Raw genomic sequence first — 21,039 nt, 5'->3', positions numbered from 1 at the left:
ATTCTGTAGCGGGTGGTGGGTTTATAGGGGAATAGGGTGGGAAGTAATTTAATTATATTAAATTAAATATGAATTTTTAGAAATTACTAATTATTTTTAATTTAATTTTGCGTTTTAGTTCTGTAGCGGGTTGTGGGTTTATAGGGGAAAAGGGTGGCAAGTAATTTAATTGTAATTAATTAAATATTTGTATTTATTTATTGGTATTCATTTTGAATTAATTGTTAATTAATTTTTAATTGGTAATTAATTTTTATTAATTGATTAATTGATAATTATGTTAATTTTATTAATTTATTTTCTGTAGTGGGTTGTGGGTTTATGGGGGAATAGGGTGGGAAGTAATTTGTAATTAAGTAAATAATTTTTATTTATTTTTTGGTCTTTATTTTTAATTTATTGTTAATTAATTGCTAATTGGTAATAATTTGTATTAATTGGTAATTAATTTGTATTAATTCATTAATTGATAATTACGATAATTGTATTAATTTATTTTCTGTAGCGGATTTGGGGTTTATAAGGGAATAGGGTGGGAAGTGATTTAATTGTAATAATTACATATTAAAAAAACTTTTTTGTGTATTTTACTGTTAATTAATTATTAATTGGTATTAATTTGTATTATTAATTAGTTGTTGTTATTGAACATGAATTAGTTGTTAAATAATTATGAATAGGTAATTAATGTTAATAACTAATATGTATTTGTATTTCTAATTGATTAATTATTACATAATATTAAATCGGTAATTACTTTAATAAATTTATTATTGGTATTGAAATTTAATTTATTTTTATTAATATATTAAATCATTACTTTCCCTACTGTTAAACTCACTAGAGTGGGAACAGTAATTTTTACCCCTAGGCTATCCAACGCTTTCCCTACTGCTGCACTCTCAAGAGTGGGATTAGTAATTTTTACCCTTACGCTATCCAACGCTTTCCCTACTGTTGCACTCTCTGGAGTGGGAATAGTAATTTTTACCCCTACGCTATCCAACGCTTTCCCTATTGTTGCACTCTCTGGAGTGGGAATAGTAATTTTTAACCCTACGCTATCCAACGCTTTCCCTACTGTTGCACTCTCTGGAGCGGGAATAGTAATTTTTACCCCTACGCTATCCAACGCTTTTCCTACTGTCGCACTCTCTGGAGTGAGAATAGTAATTTTTACCCCTATGCTATCCAATGCTTTCCCTACTGTTGCACTCTCTGGAGTGGGAATATTCATTTTTACCCTCCCGCTATCCAATGCTTTCCCTCCTGTTGCACTCTCTGGAGTGGGAATAGTAATTTTTACCCTCCGGCTATCCAACGCTTTCCCTACTGTTGCACTCACTGGAGTGGGAATAGTAATTTTTACCCTCCCGCTATCCAACACTTTCCCTACTGTTGCACTCACTGGAGTGGGAATAGTAATTTTTACCCTCCCGCTACCAACGCTTTCCCTACTGTTGCACTCACTGGAGTGGGAATAGTAATTTTTACCCCTACGCTATCCAACGTTTTCCCTACTGTTGCACTCACTGGATTGGTAATAGTAAATTTGACCCTCCCGCTTTTCCTACGGTAACAATATTGTATATGTTTTATTAATATTACGTTAATGTATATATGTATTAAAATATAAAATTGTAGGTTTTTTTAATAACGTAAATTAATTATTTAATAATTTTAAGGTTAATTAAGTATTTTTAAATATGTTTTAGTTAATTATATTTATTATTTCATTAATTTTAAATTACTTTTAAGACATTTAAAAAAAAAAGATATTTTGACTAACTATATTTTTTACAACAATATTTTTTATTCAATATTTTTGTACTTACCGGTTTGTAGATAGGAATTTGGTATTTTTGCATTCTATATTTCTTCATCGATATTTTGATCATTCTATATTTTTGTATTCGATATTTTGTCGGTGATCCGTCTTTAATATTCCAAAAACTGTGGTCTACATGTTTCAGCCTAAACAAATGATTTAAACAGGCTTTATTCAGGACCAAAACGGTGCAGCGTGGCCAAATTGAGTAGCCATGTGAAATATCAGCACACACACTAAGGAACGGGTACTCATAGTACAGCCCGCAGGCCGCCAGGAGCCCAGCAAGCCTTCCTTGGTGGCCCGCGGACCTTGCAGACATTGTACCTGTCTTTTTTGTTTTTTTAAAGAGTGTCAGCAAACACAGACTCCGCTCTATAGGGGCCGGGTGATTCCAGCGATAGGCAGAGTGGAGCTGCAGGGGCGCTAAGAAGAGGTGAAATACAACAAAACGAAAAATAAAGAGCTCCCTTTCCCTGATTTTGTACAGACTGAGGCTCTGCACTCTAAAGTGGAGTATTCATGAGTTTATTTCTGAACTAATGAGTCTAAGGTAGGTTACCAAAAGGAAATGTTCTATATTACAAACAACATTGTTTTCAATTAAAACAGGAAAAACCCCGAAGTCTAGAGTCTATTCGTTATCTATTTTATTTACTAAAAAGCATAAATTCATTGCATATGTCAAACCATTACAAATATTTCAATTGTCATAAATTAAAAACAAATTAGATACAATAAAAACAAATTTATTTAAAAAAAGGTTCTGTCGACGCCGCGTTTCGGTGTTCAGATGATGATCGCACCTTCTTCGGGACTATACTTTCCATTTTAAAACATCTATACGAGAGCATAAACATTGTGTTATTCTCTATTCTGACCTAATTTTCACATTCCTACTCACAGTAGTTTACATTCAGTGTTGTTCCTTACAATTGTAACTCCACATATTGTAGTGTTATCATAAAATATCTATTTATACACAGTAAAAATTCCCATAGCTTCCGCATTTTGGTAACCTCTATAGACAACCTAATTGTTCAAATACAACAAATCCTCATTAACAAGTAAATGGTCTTTTAAAGACCTGTGAAGTATTCGGTGCAGCTGTGTGTGTGCCCGGGAAGCTGTCTCAGGCCAGGCTGCCACACACGTGGGGTGAGGTGACAGAGGGTGACGGAGGACAGCAGGGTGTGAGAGCCAGGTGAGGTGACGGAGGGCAACAGGGAGTGAGAGCCTGGTGAGGTGACGGAGGACAGCAGGGAGTGAGAGCCGGGTGAGATGGCAGAGGGTGACAGAGGGCAGCAGGGAGTAAGAGCCGGGTGAGGTGTGCGTCAAGAGCCTATGCTGTGATGTTTCCTGCCAGCCTGTGGTCAGAGGATTGAGCCAAGGCCAGGGAGCTCAGGCCTGGACTCTGCTCTCGCAGCACAGCGCACAAATGCTCACAGCCAGGTTGGCGCTATATATAACTTATGCGTGCATACCTACATAGAAGGGTGACTGGTTCCAAAGGGGGTCTTGGATCTGACAACTAGGGGTGAGACTCAGAATTAAAGACAGCGACAGATGTGACCCCAGGCCCAGTGGTGGGACACTAACCCAGCGAAGCAGCAAATTCAGAGAGGAAACAAGCTGGCTTTTACATTACACAGGGAGAGGGGGTAGTGGAGGGGCTGTCTCTAGGCTGGTGAAGGGAACGTGTAGACACAGTACATGTGAACTGCCCGAGGCACAGAGATAGATAGAGACACAGACAGACAGAGATAGAGACAGAGATAGACAGAGACAGGGACAGACTTACAGAGGCAGATAAAGACAGAGCCAGATAGGGGCAGAGACAGGGGCAGACAGAGCTAGATAGAGTTAGAGACAGGGACAGAATGACCGAGGCAGAGACAGATAGAGGCAGAGACAGACAGAGGTAGAGACAGACTGCAATAGAGACATATCGAGATAGAGACAGACAGAGATAGAGACAGAGATAGATAGAGGCAGAGACAGGGACGGGGAAGACAGAGGCAGAGACAGACAGAGACAGACAAAGATGGAAAGGGAGACAGAGGGCGGGAGACAGAGACAGGAACAGACAGAGACAGAGACAGACAGATAGAGGCAGAGACAGTGACAGACAGATAGAGGCAGAGACAGAGAGGCAGAGTGACCAAGAGGTGGAGAGGGAGACAGATAGGGAGAGGGAGACGGAGGGAGACAGAGGGAGACAGAGATAGGGTGACAGAGGAAGGGAGACAGAGAGAGGGAGACAAAAGGAGGGAAGCAGAGGGAGACAGAGGGAGGGAGTTGGGGGAGACAGAGGGAGGGAGCTGGGGGAGACAGAGGGAGTGAGATGGAGACAGAGGGAGGGAGACAGAGGGAGGGAGGCAGAGAGGTAGACAGAGAGATGGAGACAGAGGGAGGGAGGCAGAGGGAGGGAGACAGAGAGAGATAGAGAGACAGGGACAGACAGAGAAAGGGACAGACAGAGACATATAGAGGCAGAGACAGGTAAAGACAGATAGAAGCAGAGACAGAGCGAGGCAGAGAGATGGAGAGGAAGACGGAGGGAGACAGAGGGAGACAGGGAGAGAGAGGGACAGAGAGGGAGTGAGACAGAGGGAGGGAGACAGAGGGAATGAGGGGGAGGTAGACACAGAGAGAGGGTGACAGAGGGAGGGAGAGGGCAACAGAGAGAGAGGGAGACAGAGGGAGGGAGACAGAGAGAGGGAGACAGAGGGAGGGAGGCAGAGGGAGACAGAGGGAGGGAGTCAGGGAGCGACATAGGGAGGAGCCGCGGCCGGTGGTGGGAGTACCCGCTGGGCGGTGACGTGGGGAGGGGGAGGGGCAGGGTGGGGAGTACTAATGTATGGCTTACGGAGTTTAACAGGTAAGTAAACATATAAATAAATAAAACAAATTTCGTTGCGCGCACTGCATCGCATTTGGTGATGCAGTGCATGCAACAAAATTAGTTTTGTTTATTTATATGTTTACTTACCTGTTAAACTCTGTAATCCATACATTACTACCCCACACCCTGCCCCTCCCCACGTCACCACCCGGCAGGCACTCCCACCACCGGCTGCGGCTGATAGGAAGAGGTAGACAAACAGAAGGAGACAGAGGGAGAGAGACAGAGGGAGTGAGACAGAGGGAGGAGACAGAGGGAGGGAGGCAGAGGGAGACAGAGGGAGGGAGTCAGGGGGAGACGGAGGGAGAGGGAGACAGAAGGAGAGAGACAGACAGAGGGAGACAGAGGGAGGGAGACAGACAGAGGGAGGGAGACAGAGGGAAACAGACAGAGGGAGAGACAGAGGGAGGGGGTCAGAGGAAGGGAGACAGAGGGAGGGAGACAGAGGAAGGGAGACAGAGGGAGGGAGACAGAGAGAGGAAGACAGAGAGAGGTAGACAGAGGGACGGAGACAGACAAAGACAGACAGAGGGAAACAGAGGGAGAGACAGAGGGAGGGAGACAGAGGGATAGAGACAGAGAAACAGAGACAGAGGGTGACAGAGGGAGACAGACAGAGGGAGGGTGACAGAGAGAGGGAGACAGAGGGAGGGAGACTGATAGAGGGAGGAAGACAGAGGGAGGGAGAGGGAGGGAGACAGAGAGATGGAGACAGAGAGAGGGAGACAGAGAGAGAGAGAGGGAGACAGACAGAGAGAGGGCGGGAGACAGAGAGAAAGGGAGACAGACAGAGTGAGTGAGACAGAGGGAGAGAGAGGGAGAGAGAGAGAGAGATAAAGAGAGGGAGGGAGACAGAGAGAGAGAGAGGGAGGGAGACAGAGAGAGAGAGGGGGTGACAGAGAGAGGGAGGGAGACAGAGAGAGAGAGAGACCAGGAATAGCGGAATTGCACAAAGTTATGGCTGCCCAGAGAAAGCTCAAACTAGACATGAGCCTTTAGACATTCCAAATGACTATGTTCCACTGTGCATTAATTTGCCACCTGAAGCTTGCCCCTATGTGGTTGTCTTTACGGGGGTCCCAGTACTTAGGGCAGGGGAGAGAGAGTCGCATGCTGAGCTAAAAACTAAAATCGCAAAGTGGTTAAATATACACAAGCCCCTGAGGGGAGGAAAATGTGGGGAGATCTTACTTGTGAGAAGAACAAAATGGGTAGGTTGTAGGAGGAAGGATGTCCCAGGAGATTGTATTGTGGCAAACTTCAGGGACACTGACTTGGTGAAATACATATTGGGCGGCTTTAATAAAAATCATACCAGCACAGTATGTCCTACACCACTAGGATATTTTTACCCAAGAAGACGTGCCCCAAATCCTCGGTGCCCTGCCCAAAATAGATCAGGATACGTAGGAGCAAGTAACAGCTGGTCAAGAGGGGAAGTGCAGAGAGGATATGATCCTATGCAGTGGGAAAATAGATTCAGCCCACTTTTATCCCTCGAAGAACTAGACTGACTACCTTATGCTCCCAAAGAAAGGGCGACTGAGCTGGAAGGAAATAAACACAGGGCGCAGAAGGGCCAGGAAAGTATCCCATACACGAGGCAAGTTCTACCCCCAACACACATAAATATAGAGGACTAGGAAGTGACCCAGAGTAGAGAGGCAGACCCGGTCCCAACAATAATACAAGGCAAGGAGGATGGGAAAGCAGTAAGAGAAGGCTTGAGGGTACTATCCTGGAACATATCTGGTTTGGCTGGGAAATTTGATAATATCGACTGGAAAAACAATCTGTACGGGTATCATATTATAGCCTTCCAGGAGACTTGGGCGGTAGATCCATCTCTCTACCAAATTGAGGGTTACAAATGTTTCTTTGTACCAGCAACCGAATCAAGGTCCGGAAGAGCAAAAGGGGGGCTAGCGCTATACGTAAATCTAGAGTTGGAAGGTTCCTGGTCACAACCATTATGGTCATCGCGCTCAATTCAGGCGGCTGAATTCCAGGGACAGGGGCTAAGATTACGGATATTTAACATCTACAATTCAGTTTTAGGGGAAGGAATCCAATCAGTAACCCAAGAATTAGAGAGGAGGCTCAACCATGAGACTAAATCACAGAGAAGGGGTGGCGAACCTGTAGTCTTGATAGTGGGGGACTTAAATTGCCACCTTTGTTCCAAATTGATCCCCGTAAATCCAGACTGGTCAGCCTGCCCGATGGAGAGTGGGCCACACTTTGAGCACACCATGGAGGGTAATACCCTGATGAAGATCCTGGGTAATTATGCAATGATCCATACAATTGATATTGTGACCCCGGGGAGGGACGGCTGCCTGACTCCAACATTTAAGGGGCGAGGATGCCATTCCATTATCGACTATATGTTGGTTTCCTCCTTTGCTAAGGTCAGGGTGAAGGAGGTTACTATAGATTGGAATCCTTTTAGCGATCATAACCCGCTGACCCTGGAATTAGTGTACTGTGCCCTATCCCGAAAAAACCAACTGCCCACCCCCTCTAATGGGTCTTACGGATCAGGGGAGGCGGCTAAGATGGGCTAAAATTAATGCAGATGAGTTTTGTAGAACCCTGGTAACAAAAGGTAAAACCCAGATTGAAAACTGTCTTGACCCCGCAGTAAATGGTAGGGAGCTGACCTCGGTCTTTGAGTCATTAACTAATATGGTAGGCGAACTTTTAAAAGTAACTGGGACTGTAAAAAAGGAAATACAGCCACGTTGGTTTGACTCTGAATGTGCAAAGGCGCTTAGGGCCCTAAAATCATGCCTTAAAACCACTCCCAGGGACAAGCAGAAAGTTGCATTATGTAGAAAATTATACAAGACTAAAGTAAAGCAGAGGAAGACCGCGCTCCAATCAGAAGTATGGGCGGATTTGAGAGAAGCTGGGGAACAGAGGGACTTTAATGAATTCTGGAGAATCATAAATAGGCCCTGCTTCCAAGAGAGAAACTCCCCGGAAATTAGTAATAACATCCTCCCGGAGCAGTGGGTGACACACTTCAAAAGTCTATACAATCACGATGCTGATGCTATGCCTGTTGGGGACTGGGATGGTTGTCGATCAGGCGAGGTGGATTTTTGACTCCAAGAAATTACCCAAGCGATTAGAGGGCTCACACGCAATAAAGCGCCAGGGCCTGACGGTACGCCACCTGACCTCTATCTGAGTAATATTGACCTTTGGGCCCCCATTATGACTAGGGTTTTAAATGCAGCTGTTAGAACGGGTTTACCGCGATCTTGGTCTACGGCCCTGATTGCCCCTATCTTCAAAAAGGGGAGTAGGGACAACCCTCAGTGCTACAGGCCAATATCATTGATTGATGTTTCATCCAAACTACTGGGAAGGGCCGTTTTGGGTCGTCTGATGTCATGGGCAGATGAGCAAAACATCATAGCAGATACCCAATACGGCTTTAGGCAAGGTAAATCAACGAGCGACCAATGCCTTAATCTCTATTGACTAACAACAAAATACACAAGAGTCAGTAAAGGCACACTCTTTATGGGGTTTATGGACCTGGCGGCAGCCTTTGACAATGTAAATAGGAGCAAACTATGGGAGCTGATGAGTGGGCTGGGAGTTGAGCCAGGACTCATCAACATATTGAGGGAACTCCATTGGAACACCACTGCCAAGGTCCGCTATAGCAGGGGGGGGGGAGTACTGATCCCTTCCCGTGTTCTGGCGGAGTGAGGCAGGGATGTATTCTTGCACCGTTTTTGTTTTCCCTTTATGTTAATGATTTAGAGAGAAGTTTGGTTGCCCTAAATGTGGATTGCCCCAAAGCAGGAAAACGTCATATACCAGTTTTGTTGTATGCAGACGACGCCGTCCTGCTTGCCAGGACGGCTCGGAGCCTACAACAACTCGTAGACGGATTCGTGGACTTCATGGAAAAATTTGATTTGTCGGTGAATCTAAGTAAATCCTATATTATGATAGCCGGCAAGAAGCCCAGTAGGACATTTGCATTCAAAATAGGGTCTCACAAACTAGAAACTGTAAGTTCATTCTCTTATCTAGGATTGCTGTTTGACAAGGATACAAAGTTCGACCCTTAAATTGATGAAAGATGTAGAAAGCTGGTATCGGCAAACGGAGCGATTTACAACTTTGCCCGTAGATTGGGGCGGTGGTCTCCAGAGCAAGTGATGAATCTGTATGTAGCGGTTAGTACCGCAAAAGCTTTATATGGAGCAGAGGTCTGGGGCTTCAGGGATGCCAAGCTCCTACAACTAGAGGAGGATACATTCTTGAGAAGAATTCTGAAAGTACCACAGGGCACCCCAGCAGGAATAACACATACAGAACTGGGGATACCTTACATCACTGATCTGGTAAAGATAAGGCCTGTAATGACTTGGTTCAGGCTATGGGTAAATCCTGTAGCAGAATTAAGCAGGCAAATAATCAGTGATTGCCTGCTTAAAGTCAATCACCTCAATATTCCGTGGTTAAGGTACATTAAAGAGACCTTGGAAGCCATTAACCTCCCATCACTTTTCAGCGACCCGACTTCCATTACCCCTACATGCAAACATCAAATTAAAAGAGAACTTTTAGATACATTTGAAGCAGAAAGATTAAGCTCCGATTTATTAAAGAAATCAGTGGTGGCACATTGCCAAGTGAGAAATGGGGCGGGTATGGAACCTTATTCATTTTTAATGTATAATCATCAGGACAGATTTTTAATGTGTCGTTTTAGGCTTAACTTGTTACATCATATTTTAGCTTATCCCTCAGGTTTTACAGTGACGGTTGAGCAGAAGGGTGCCTGCGGCTGCGACAATAGGTCTCCGCAGGACACCCTTCATTTTGTACTTTTATGTTCCTTTTACCAAATGCCCCGTCGGAGATTTCTGGTTGATATTTTAAAGGAGGCTAAAATCCGCCAAGCCAAGACCGCCCTGAACTTTTTACAAATGGCTGTTGATACCCGTACTTTGTGCTCAATTGTAAATTTTTTGAGAGTAACAGTAAGACTTAGGAAAACCCGTGACTGAATAAAGATAATTCTGAAATACTCTTTTTTAACACTTTTCACAATCCCCCTGTGCAATATGTTTTTAAATATTATGGTTCAGTCTCACAATGAAGGTATTTTTTTTGGATAATGCATCATTTGTATTATGTACTTTTTATGATGAACTTTTCATCGAAATAAAGATTTTACTGACTGACTGACTACTGCATGTGACCAATCACAATACCTCCATGCAGGATGGATGATAGTTCATACCTGTAAGAATAAAACAAGCATCAAGAGCAAACTCCACAGTGCGAATGCTGTCTCATTTATTACCTACTAAACTGTTCTGGGTTACCAAGAAAAAAATACAAAAATAATACACTCACCTATCCTGAATGAGGTAACAAGCCTCTCCTCACCTGGCTCTGACTCAGGTCAAGAAGGAGGCACCGCCCTACAGAGTGGGAGTAACAAATGCAGGACACCCCAATGAGCCACACATGCAATCAGTTATGTGTATGGGCAAGCTATTATAGTAGAGCTAATTGATAAAAATAAATATAAAAAATAAAAATAAAATAAAATTCCATCTGTCCTCAAGTGAAGTATGTAATAATTGTAAAATACATGTATGGTATTCCACCCAAAAAGGCACGAAATACCGAGTGTGGCAGATGTATATAGCTCAACACTACAAAATATTCGAGCTGCCACGGCATTATTCAGGGTCCCGAATATGCTTGTTTCTACCCAGAGCTAGTATTAGTAAAAGAGAGCTCAGTTACATAAGTAATAGGAATTTAGGCAGGGTCAACAGCACCAGGAGTTATGTTTGTTCCCCAGCATGCTGAGTAGATCGTAATGCCATTAATCAATCGGCCCGCACACCGAGAGTTTCTAGAAAGTGCGGCGAGGAATGGAAGCATTACATTTTTGTAAAATAGAAAACAGATCGTGTTGCATATCAACACGCTTACCTAACCGTCGATACCCCGGATGTGTCCTGAGACAGGGGGAGGTAGCGTTTCTCTCCAGACGGCCGCCATTAGTGCTAGTCACGGGATATCATGTGACCCATGACATCAGTGAGCCTAAGCCAATGGGAGACTAAAACTACAGAATGACGTCATCGGACTGTCAAATGTAGTATGAAAAGTAATGCTATGTGTCTCCTCCAATATGCATTCAAAGTATACGCGGGAGAAATCCATAGGACCCTCGTGTGTCAGAGCAGTCCGGGCATGAAAGAGAAGTTATTTCAAAAGCAAACAATATTTTAAAGCCAAATGAGGCATTCACAAAACGAATGTTTAGGTGATAATGTTCCTTTCAGTGTTTGAAAAAGTTGTAGTAGACATGCAGTGAGGGGCTAACCTGGCCATATATTGTTGAGTCTGCTCAAATAATCAGAGTCATGTACAAGATGTAAAATATAAATGTATATATAGATGAGATTCATACACATTCCTCCCATATATCTTGGTGTTAATATACTATTACAAAATGTATAATCAAGGACAAACGTGCTCTCCCGGATCACATCTGTGACGAAGGTATTCATAGCAGTGTCCAAGGGATATCGTCGTTAAGACCTTGTGTATCACTTTTGAGCCTAAACACCCATCTCTGTTCCTTCTGGAACAGATATGTAGTCTTATCACTCACATGGGGGGGTATGGTTGGTTTCTCCAGGACTGTCCAGAAAAAATCTTCTGGTTTGTGTTTAAGCTCTAAAAAGTGTCTCGTGAGTTTAGTATTGGATTTACCACAGCGAAAAGTACTTTTGTGTTCCAACATCCGTTGTCTTACCTTTCTTGTGGTCATGCCCACATAACGTATTTTACAAGGACATTCAATTAAATAGATTAGATGATCACTATTGCAGTTCGAGAACTGTGTCTGGATCCAAGGTCTTTGAGTACCAATGTCTATGGTTTTAGTCTGTTTGGTCTGAGGGCATATAGAGCAATTTCCACAAGGGAAATGACCTTTAACCGGAGGTAAGTCCCATAAGGTGTTATGCATGCTGGATTTCATCAACGGCCTCGTGTGTACCAAAACATCTCGTAAATTCCGCCCTCTCCTAAATGCAAAAAGGGGCATGGGAATCCGTTCATTTCGGGTGTTCAAAAAACGCCAATTCCTTCGGATGCATTTCTGTAAGGCATTGCTCAGAGTACTGAAGGTGTTGACAAAAGTCATGCCTTCCAATGGGGGTTTGGCAACTTTAGGTTCCAACAGGGCTTCTCTATGATTGTTGGAAGCTCTCTTACAGGCCGTTTTCACCAAGTGTCTGGGATACATCTTATCCTGCAGCTGTTTGGATAGATTATTAGCATGGTGTTTATAAGATTCTGATGTAGAGCAATTACGCTTTAAACGTAAAAACTGGCCGAAAGGGAGATTCTCCCTTAAAGATTTAGGGTGCTGGCTATCAAATCTCAATAGAGAATTACATGCCATCGGTTTCCGATAGAGTTCGCTTGATAGACCAGTCGAAGTGACATATATAGAGAGGTCCAGAAACGAAATCTTGTGTCTGCTCATTTCCACGGTGAACCTTAAATAGCGGTTTTGTGTGTTGAGCCAAGTATGGAAAGTTCGGACTGACTCCTCGTCCCCCCGCCAGACCAAAAGGATGTCGTCAATGTACCTCTTCCAGAGTCTAATCGACTCATGGACTCATGTTCACAGTTTTTTTTTTGCTTTTGCCCTGCCCTCTCCCCCACTGACTACGCCCCCATCGGTGCGGCCCTCGGCCACAAACCACACTGTAAATTTTGCCCGAGTGAAAGTTTGTGAGTACCCATGCGCTAAGGTGTGCTGTGAGTGCGGGGGTGTTGCCGTACTTACGGTTACCACCAATAGGTGTATAATTAAAGCTAGGCAGTTATGCAGTTTTTTCATGATCCTGGCAGAGGGCGGACACCTGTCGCCACACACTCGTCAAGGCAGTCCATCCACATATGGTACCTACTCTGGTCCAGCACGGGATCCCAAGTTATAGTTACTTCAGTTAACTATAACTGGTGAATTTCAGTTGTTTTGTTTAGTTAAAACTTGTATCTCACATTTGTATGCAAATTGATACACAAGCTAACATTATAAACCCAAATCAGCACTGCTTATGACCTCACATAATACATCATATTGACACGCCAGGGTGACCTAGGTATTAACCTCCGCCACACTGACGAACGGCAGACCACTCGCCATACCTTACATTATGCCCATAATTCTGTAAACCCATAACTATTCAATTCACTGATCAAGACAATACAAAAAGTGTACATTTAGATGCTGAGAGTTGCTATGCCACTGTTTTGCAATTAGTGAGATTGGTAGGCATATAATCATGAAAGTAGCCTTGTAATATAATTTGTATTGTGATTTATTAGACTGCAGTTATTTGACAAACACATTGCCCCATAACACACTGGGACACAATCTGTACCACAAGATATAAATATTGGGTGGACAGGAATGCCCCCTGCATGACAAACAGACATGTATCATTGACTGTGTGGCCAAAAGCATGCAAAGCTTGTATCCTGACTTTTTATTTTGGCTGTGGCATCACACTAATCTTAACATGCACACAGAGAACTAGGCTTATCTCTAATTATGAGGGGTCCTGTTTAGTGTTCAGCACCTTCCCTGACTTTTTCAAAATTGGAGTAGGAATATTATATTTTCTATGTTTTGTGTTTCTGTTGGTGACTGCCTTTAGTGTTTCTTTTGATTTCCTGCAGATGAAAAATTTTAATTTTAATAAATGTGTTTGACAGCATTTATTTTATTTTGGGGTTTGTGTGGTTTGTGGGTGATTTGGGTTGGGAATTGTACTAGTTTTAATAGTTTAATTGGGATTTATACTTACTTTTTTTGGCAAGGTGGTTTTTGGATGATGTTTGAAGGTAGTTGAGTATGTGCTGAAGTTTCTGTAGAGGAGATATAATTAAAAACAAATATACATTCATTATTTAGTTAATATAAAAAGTGTTTTACAATTATTTAATGCAGTTGTAACATTAAATAGATATTTTACTTAGTTTTTGAAGTTGTATTCAGAGCTTTCAATGATGAAGTCCAGTGTTGCAGAAGCAATCCGGCAGACCTCTCTCACCCCAAAATCTTTCTGCGGAGGCTCGGAGTGTAGAGAGTCCAAAACTGGCATTGTACACTCCTGTATGTAAGCTGAAGCAATTTGTTGATCAAAGCAAATAGAGTCACCGTACAATTCCGCATAAAATAACCTAAATTGTTCTACAATGTCCGAAGATCTAGTATAAATCAGACCATCTACCCCTTTGATTGATTTGATGCATGATTTAGCCCTATGATCTGCTATTTGATTAGCCAACAAGCGGCCCACTCTTTCACCATATTCATACTGTTTTGTTCTAAATTTGATATAGCTATTTGCGACTTTATTACTTAGCCGCCTCTTTATCTTGGCTCTGGCCTCGATAACCTGTTGACAAATCACTTGTTCAGGGACGTCTGTCAAAGCAATAGCTGTAGCATGTTGGCGCACAAGATCTGAACAGCGCTTTTGTTCTTGCTCCAGCAGCAGTCCCATACTATTGCGATAGGAGCTGTTCTCTGATTAATATCAATATACTCCTCAAGTGTAATTCTTATAATATCAACATATTCCAAGGTACTGAGGAGGTGTGTAGGAAAGGTAAATTCCCTAGTTGATTCCTGAACATTAGATTGGAACTGCACTGTTAACATAACTGGATTGTGGTGATATGTAATTTTGGGACATACCGTGACAAATGCATTTTCCAAGATAACCCTATTCGCGAATATCATGTCAATCCTTGAGTAATGCTTGTGCGGTGTGGAGAAGAACGTATAACCTGGTATGTTTGGAAGTAGCCTTCTCCACGAGCCTTCCAACTGATGTAAATGGAGGAGTTCTAGGACAGCCGCCTTGGTTCTACACATTTTGAAATGTGCAGTAGTGTTGGTAGTATCAATCTTTCTATCCAAAATACCAAAATAGGTCTAGCAAAATTGGATTTAGCCTGGCTACCCGGGGTAATTGACAATGGCAGTCTATGTGCCCATTGAACTTGAATGTCCATATCCCAGTCTGCAAGATCCGGGAAGGCCCCTTGTAAAAGTTTAACTGTAAAAGTCAGCGGGTCGTTGCCTTCCCTTCCTTCTGGAATGCCAAAGATCCATAAGTTCTGAAGCCTCTGCCGATTTTCGATATCTTAGACCTTAGACTGCATTAGCGACATTTGGGAGTTCTGTGTCTTCACCTGATTGACTGAATACGTGTTGGATTATTCCACCCCGGCTACTCGCTGCTGTAGATCCGTAACTTCGGAAGAAAGCAGACTGACCTTGGATGTTACCTTTGCCAAGGCTTGCTTAATTTCCCTGTTATCAGCATATGCCTGTTTATGATATGTCTGGGCTTCTGCTCTCTGAGCATACAGTGCTTACATGACATTAAACAATTACAGCTCCTCTCCTATCCGCTCCAGATTGTTCACCATGGGACCAGGTCCTGACACAAATAACAGTGATAGTAGCACTGCAGAGTTTGTTGTTGGGCAGAAAACTGAAAATGTTGGGAGATCGCTGCTAATAGCAGATGCAGGTTTTTCTGGGGCGTTTGCCTGGTCGATGTCAGCTCTAACTCCCTCTGACAGTTCTGTAGGAGTGGTTGCCATACTGCTGGCATTGGATAACCGAGAAATTATGTTTTTAACTTCGCCTTTTGAAGAAACCCATTTACGCAAAGGACTTACCCCAGAGCAAGTCTTGACAGTATTAGTTGAAGCCTCCTTTAATCGCCCCATTGCATCAATCACTTGTTGCTTTACTCCCCCACCGCGGCCTTTGCCACCTTTGCATATCTTGCAGTTTTGGGGCTTTTGACTCTTACATTTTTCCTCCCCCCTCTGCCCGTGGTGCTGTCTTGGTTATCCTCCCAACTTTGAGCCTTATTAAACCGCTCACTTGTTGGTGAAGTATTAGCGCCAATTCCTTCCTTGTCCTTGTTTGAGCTTCCTGTAGTTTTGCAAGTTAAACTTGCCGGATTTGTAATTTGTAATTACGTTGCGCTGTCCTTTAGCAGTGCGTGGTGAAGCCATATTAGCCCTCAACTCCTCTTCCCCTTCTGAAAGTGTGACTGAAAGACGAACACCCCCCGAGAGTCGCGTGGAGCACCTGACCAGTGTTTGTGGAATTCGTGGCGTTAGGGGAGCCTGAAATACCTGAAACTAAGCCGGACGAAAAATCCACCATGCGGCACGGCACACATAGACCCCCTTGCTTGCCGAAGAGATGTGGCACATTTGCTAACTCAGAGCTCCTTGAAGAATGCAGTAAGCGGGCAGTGCTCGGGTACATAACCCAATATGTCCGTGTCCTTGTCACAGTCAGACCTTAGCCGTAACTTGCTTTTACTGTGAGGCCCGAAACAAGTGGGACTATGCAGGACCATGATGGTTCACTGGAGGTTCAGCGGAGGAGGCATTGAAAGCGCCTTCAAGCGTGTGGCGTTACTCCGCCATCTTCCTTTAGAATATGGCCCCACCACTGAAAACCCTATGTATAAATACATTTATGGCACATCCACTGGCATATGGTTGCCTTCGCATAGATATTGAGAAAACCATGGAGATACATATATTAAGCAGGTTCTTTGACACATTCTATTCGCTAGATAGCCACCAGAGATAGGGAGAAGCTCATTACCTGTATTTCAGTATCAGTATTCAGACAAACGCTTCAGCAGTTTCAGGGCACTTGTTGAGAATGCTCTTGTTGTATTAAGCCTATTTTACTTTTGTTGTCTTTCTGACTGATTCTGTTACCACCAGCTTCAAACAAACCTACTAAATGTTTGACTTTGGGGGTCTTCTCTCTCAATTACTCTTCTGTCGCCCCAATGTTCTCTTCCTGCTCTATCCATAAACTGTCTTAGGATCCTGTATGATATATCTGAATTGTTATTCATCTTTCATTATACAGGCGACAATGACGATATATCAAAGCTAAACCTTCCAAGGGAGTGCATCAGGTTTTACTTTCCAGGACGGAAATGTTTTGTTTTTGATCGGCCTACAAGTACGAGGAAACTGAAGAAACTTGAAGAGCTCCTCGAGAATGACCTGGAAGAAGACTTTACCAAACCGACAAAGATGTTTTGCCAATTTATCTTTCAGAAATGTAGAACTAAAACTATCGAAGGCGGACATTCAGTGACTGGGAAACGTAAGTTAGTGATGCTTTTGCTGCTCAACTTTTGCTATCCTTAAAATGATTTATAACCTTAAAATACTATGCATGCATCTCCGCCGTTAACCTTAGTGGCCACATGAAGTAAGAAATACTTCACTGAATTTCTAAATGCTACTTAGCACTAGTAAGAGACCACAAGGTGATATTATGCCTAATAACAAAACACCTTAATAAGTAAATACCCTTGAAAGATTGGTATCATATGCTTAATGGCTCAGATAGTCTCTGAGCATTTACAGTTCTTGTTCTCGTTATCTAGAAAAATAATGGTTTTAAGACAGTGGGACTTGGTCCACTTTAGGGGTATACACAGTGGTGTATACTCAGTGCAAGGTTGAGTCATGAGGTAGAATATTTATCATTTTCCGTACTAATTGTACAAAGCATTAGAAATGTTGCTACATGGATGAGGAGGCTCAACCTAAAAACCAAAATGTGTTTTTTGTGCCTTGTAATTTTTATTTGATTTATCCAAATGCAGCTAAGTATAAGAACGCGTATTGCTCGCAGGTTACATAACTCCTGCCATTGTCAAGAACTGATTTGAATAAGTGTACAAAAGTGTATATCTAAACGAAATGTGTTGTTTTGCTCAAGAGGCCTCAGCAGACAAAGTTCAGTGATCCTTCCTGTTGGGATGGAAATGTACCCTGAATATTGTACTGCCATGTTGCCTTGCCCAACTGTGTGTATCTGGCATCCAAACGTTTTAAGTTTGGCTTTAGTATCACAATCTAATCCAGCTCTAATCCAGCATGTGCACAGATTCCTGGACCTGTCACTGGACATGAGTATGGTCCTGGGCCTGTCTGTTAAGCTAGAGGGGTGCACCCACAGTACCCTCATTGAAAGGCAATTGGACCACTGTCTCTTGTACTTTTAGCACATATAGTGGGGGTGGCAGCATCCTGTGATTTGTGAGTCCATAGTTGTGACCAGACTGTTTTGTATGTGTAAACGGAGTGAACGCCTGTTGGGCTACTCATGTAAAGTTCTACTTCTATACACTTATGCAACTCATAGTACTAACATCGCAAGGGTATGTTGTGTGTCTTGGTGTGTGTAACCTTCGTGGTTCATTCATGGTGTGTGTGAGTGATCCAAACTAATGGAGGTCTATAACAACCATTTTGATTACCACAGGCCTGGCCTTTGCACAAGATGGAGGGGAGGCTCCTTTCCATACAATTGAAATGTATTCCTGATCTGTGAAGCTGAAGAGAGAGGACCTAGAGAACGAAATGAGAGGAGTCGATACAGGGCATCTTTAGAACCTCAATTAAGACTTTTGCCTTGCAAGGAACTACTGATTAGTCTTCCTGAACAAGGTCATTTGGTAGAAAGCAGAGGAGAGGGGTTGGTCTACAGACCCTGTTGTGCAAAGTGGAGGGAACCTTTAGGCGAGGCCCATCATTTTCTCTTTCCCTGATTACAATTTGATTTGGCTGATAACACCCTGGGACAGAAACCGCACACCTCATTGTACCCATGTTGTGGGTGCAGCAGGCTGGAGATACCTACTGTGAGAAGCATCACTCTACACAAAGGCTTTGTCTAGAGAGAAGCCTGTAAAGGACACCCCAGCCCACCCCACCCCACTCGCTGGCTCACATTTTTAAACCACATCCTTTGGTCAAAATGGCTGGGGCCATAAAACTGTAGCTATAAGTCCCATCTGGTACCGCTGCTGCCCACGAGGCTCCTCAACTTAACTCCTCCACACAAGTCCTCCAAAAATAGAGATAAGACTCTCGCCCAGCAAGCTGGGGGCTGGGATTGCTCAAATAGAAAGGAAACTGCATTTCCCCTGTTCCTAAAGTAATAACAACAGACAGAGGACTAATGTCTCTATCTCCCCTCTCTGATCGGCCATATTAGACTGGCTCTCCGGCGACCATCATGGACTAGTCATTTTTGCACCATATGTACTAAGAACTGGACTCTTTAGACTATTTCTAATTGTACTCTGCACATTTTACGCAACTGGCACCCATTTCACTTTTCCTTCACTTGGAATGCATCGATCGCTACCTCATATCTATCTAGGAACTGGGCTTGCTCAAACGGAACTTGGATTTGCCCTTCCCTGCTCTCAAAGCAATAACAACAAAAAGAGGACTATCGTCTCCAGCCCCCCTACTTGGCGGCCATTTTAGATTGACCTCTCTCTTTATTCAGCGGCCATTATGGACTAGTCATTTTCACGTTCTGACCATACCCTAAGAATAGGCCTTATTAGACTAATCTAAACCAACGCATACTTTTCATAGCGCTGTATCTAAACCTTCGTGGGATTAGTGGTCTATTATACTATATTATTTCAGATTCTTATATTATATTGTTTATTATGGTATTTTAATGCTACTTGCATATAATGCACTGATCGCTACCTCATATATTTCTGGCTGCTCACTAGTGTCATTTTGACTCATGTAACTTGTTGTTTGCACCTGTACTGTGTTCCTTTTTTACAACTAGTTTTATACTTCTACTTGTATACTGCACATTTTTTGTAAGCGACACCCAGCTCACTTTTTATTCTTGCATTGCACTACTGTCACCCCATTTTGACCCATGTAACGTGTGGTTTGCACCTGTATTGTGTTCCTTTTTTACCACCAGTAGTACACTTCTACTTGTATACTGCACATTTTTTGTAAGCGACACCCAGCTCACTTTTTATTCTGGCATCGCACTACTGTCACCCCAGATACTTTGTACATTTTATTGGTAAGCTGCACCCATTTTCACTTTTTATTTCTGGACTGCACCAATTGCTACCTCTTATATTTTGGTTATGGGAGTTGCTCACTAATGTCACTTTTGTCCCATGTTATCGCTCACCCTCCCATACCCACCTAAATATCAATCCCAAAATGGATCCAATTGGCAAGCACACACATAAAATCAACTATCCATCCACACTCACCAAAAAAGCCGCTAAACGCTTTAAACATAACCTCCTGAGGTCCCACCCTGAAACACCCTTTGCAGACACCTACCACTCATCGGTCAATGGACCCCTGAAGACCGACATCATCTTCCACACCACGCGCAGAGCCCAATGGAGAAAAGCGTTCCTCACCTTACTCAACATCTCCACGACCAGGAAATCAGCTCATAGCCTTACTCTCTCCATCGCATCCTCCCTAGTCTTCCCAGGCAGAGCTACCATCACTATCTACAATAACGGGATAGTTCTATTTCAATCCACAGATAGGAACCTGAACCTACTAGATAACCTGTTCCCCACTCTCAAGGAACACCTCTCCAATCCGCGGACCTACACTCATATCACACAAGGTCCTACCGCCCCTGACTTCACAGCTTCCTCCACCCATAACACCGCTAACACACCGCAGCACCAGGTAGCTAACACACACTCCTCACTCAGGGACACTCCGACCACCCCAGACTTCTCAGCCCCCTTCCACAACCCCTCTATCCCAGTTCAACACCAGGCAGCTACCACACACGATTCAAGGACAGACATAGATCTCTCCCTCTCATACACCACTCGCACTCCCACCCCCCCTACCAAACCTCGGACAGCCACGCATACCATCAACAATCCTCTCCCCCCTGTCATCACAGCTCCCACCCACAACACATCTACACTAGCTCAACACCAGTACGACACTGACAATGACAAATCCCACCCTTTATGCCCCCCCATTCTCAGTCCCCACTACCCTCTTACTAACTACGCAGTACATACCTTCTCTCTTAATTTAACTCCCCCTTCCCACAACGACACGCACCTCTCCTCTACCCCCGGCACCTCCGTCATCCACACACCCAATGCAGCCACCTCACAATCCTCAATCACAGACTTAAATCTCTCACCCACATTGACCAGCCGCACCCGCTCCCTCCCCACCAACACCCTGACCTCCATTCATACCACTCCCATTCCTTTCACCCCGGACACCACAGCCCCCGACCACAACGCCTCTAACCTATCTCAGCCCCAAAACGACACACACCTCGCCTCTGCCATCGGCACCTTAGTCATGCACCCATCTACTGTTG

The 21,039-nt window shown here is 43.5% G+C and overlaps 1 protein-coding gene and 1 long non-coding RNA gene across 2 annotated transcripts in view; one reads left to right on the top strand and one right to left on the bottom strand.

Annotated features, from left to right (window-relative positions):
- The window catches only part of LOC144791794 (uncharacterized), a 328,798-nt gene extending 318,056 nt beyond the window's left edge, over positions 1-10,742 (bottom strand). Inside the window, exon 1 of the long non-coding RNA XR_013602472.1 lies at positions 10,716-10,742. This is a non-coding gene — a long non-coding RNA (uncharacterized LOC144791794). The remainder of the gene's footprint in view (positions 1-10,715) is intronic.
- The window catches only part of LOC144791793 (guanylate-binding protein 1-like), a 507,850-nt gene that overhangs the window by 330,420 nt on the left and 156,391 nt on the right, over positions 1-21,039 (top strand). The window contains exon 7 of the mRNA XM_078666562.1: positions 16,738-16,980. Within this exon, the coding sequence (XP_078522688.1) occupies positions 16,738-16,980 (243 nt within the window). The remainder of the gene's footprint in view (positions 1-16,737; positions 16,981-21,039) is intronic.

The sequence above is a fragment of the Lissotriton helveticus genome, chromosome 11 (genome assembly GCF_964261635.1).
Source record: "Lissotriton helveticus chromosome 11, aLisHel1.1, whole genome shotgun sequence".
NCBI lineage: Eukaryota > Metazoa > Chordata > Amphibia > Caudata > Salamandridae > Lissotriton > Lissotriton helveticus.
Note: the sequence above shows the minus strand (reverse complement) of the source record. Positions and strands in the feature narration are given on the sequence as shown.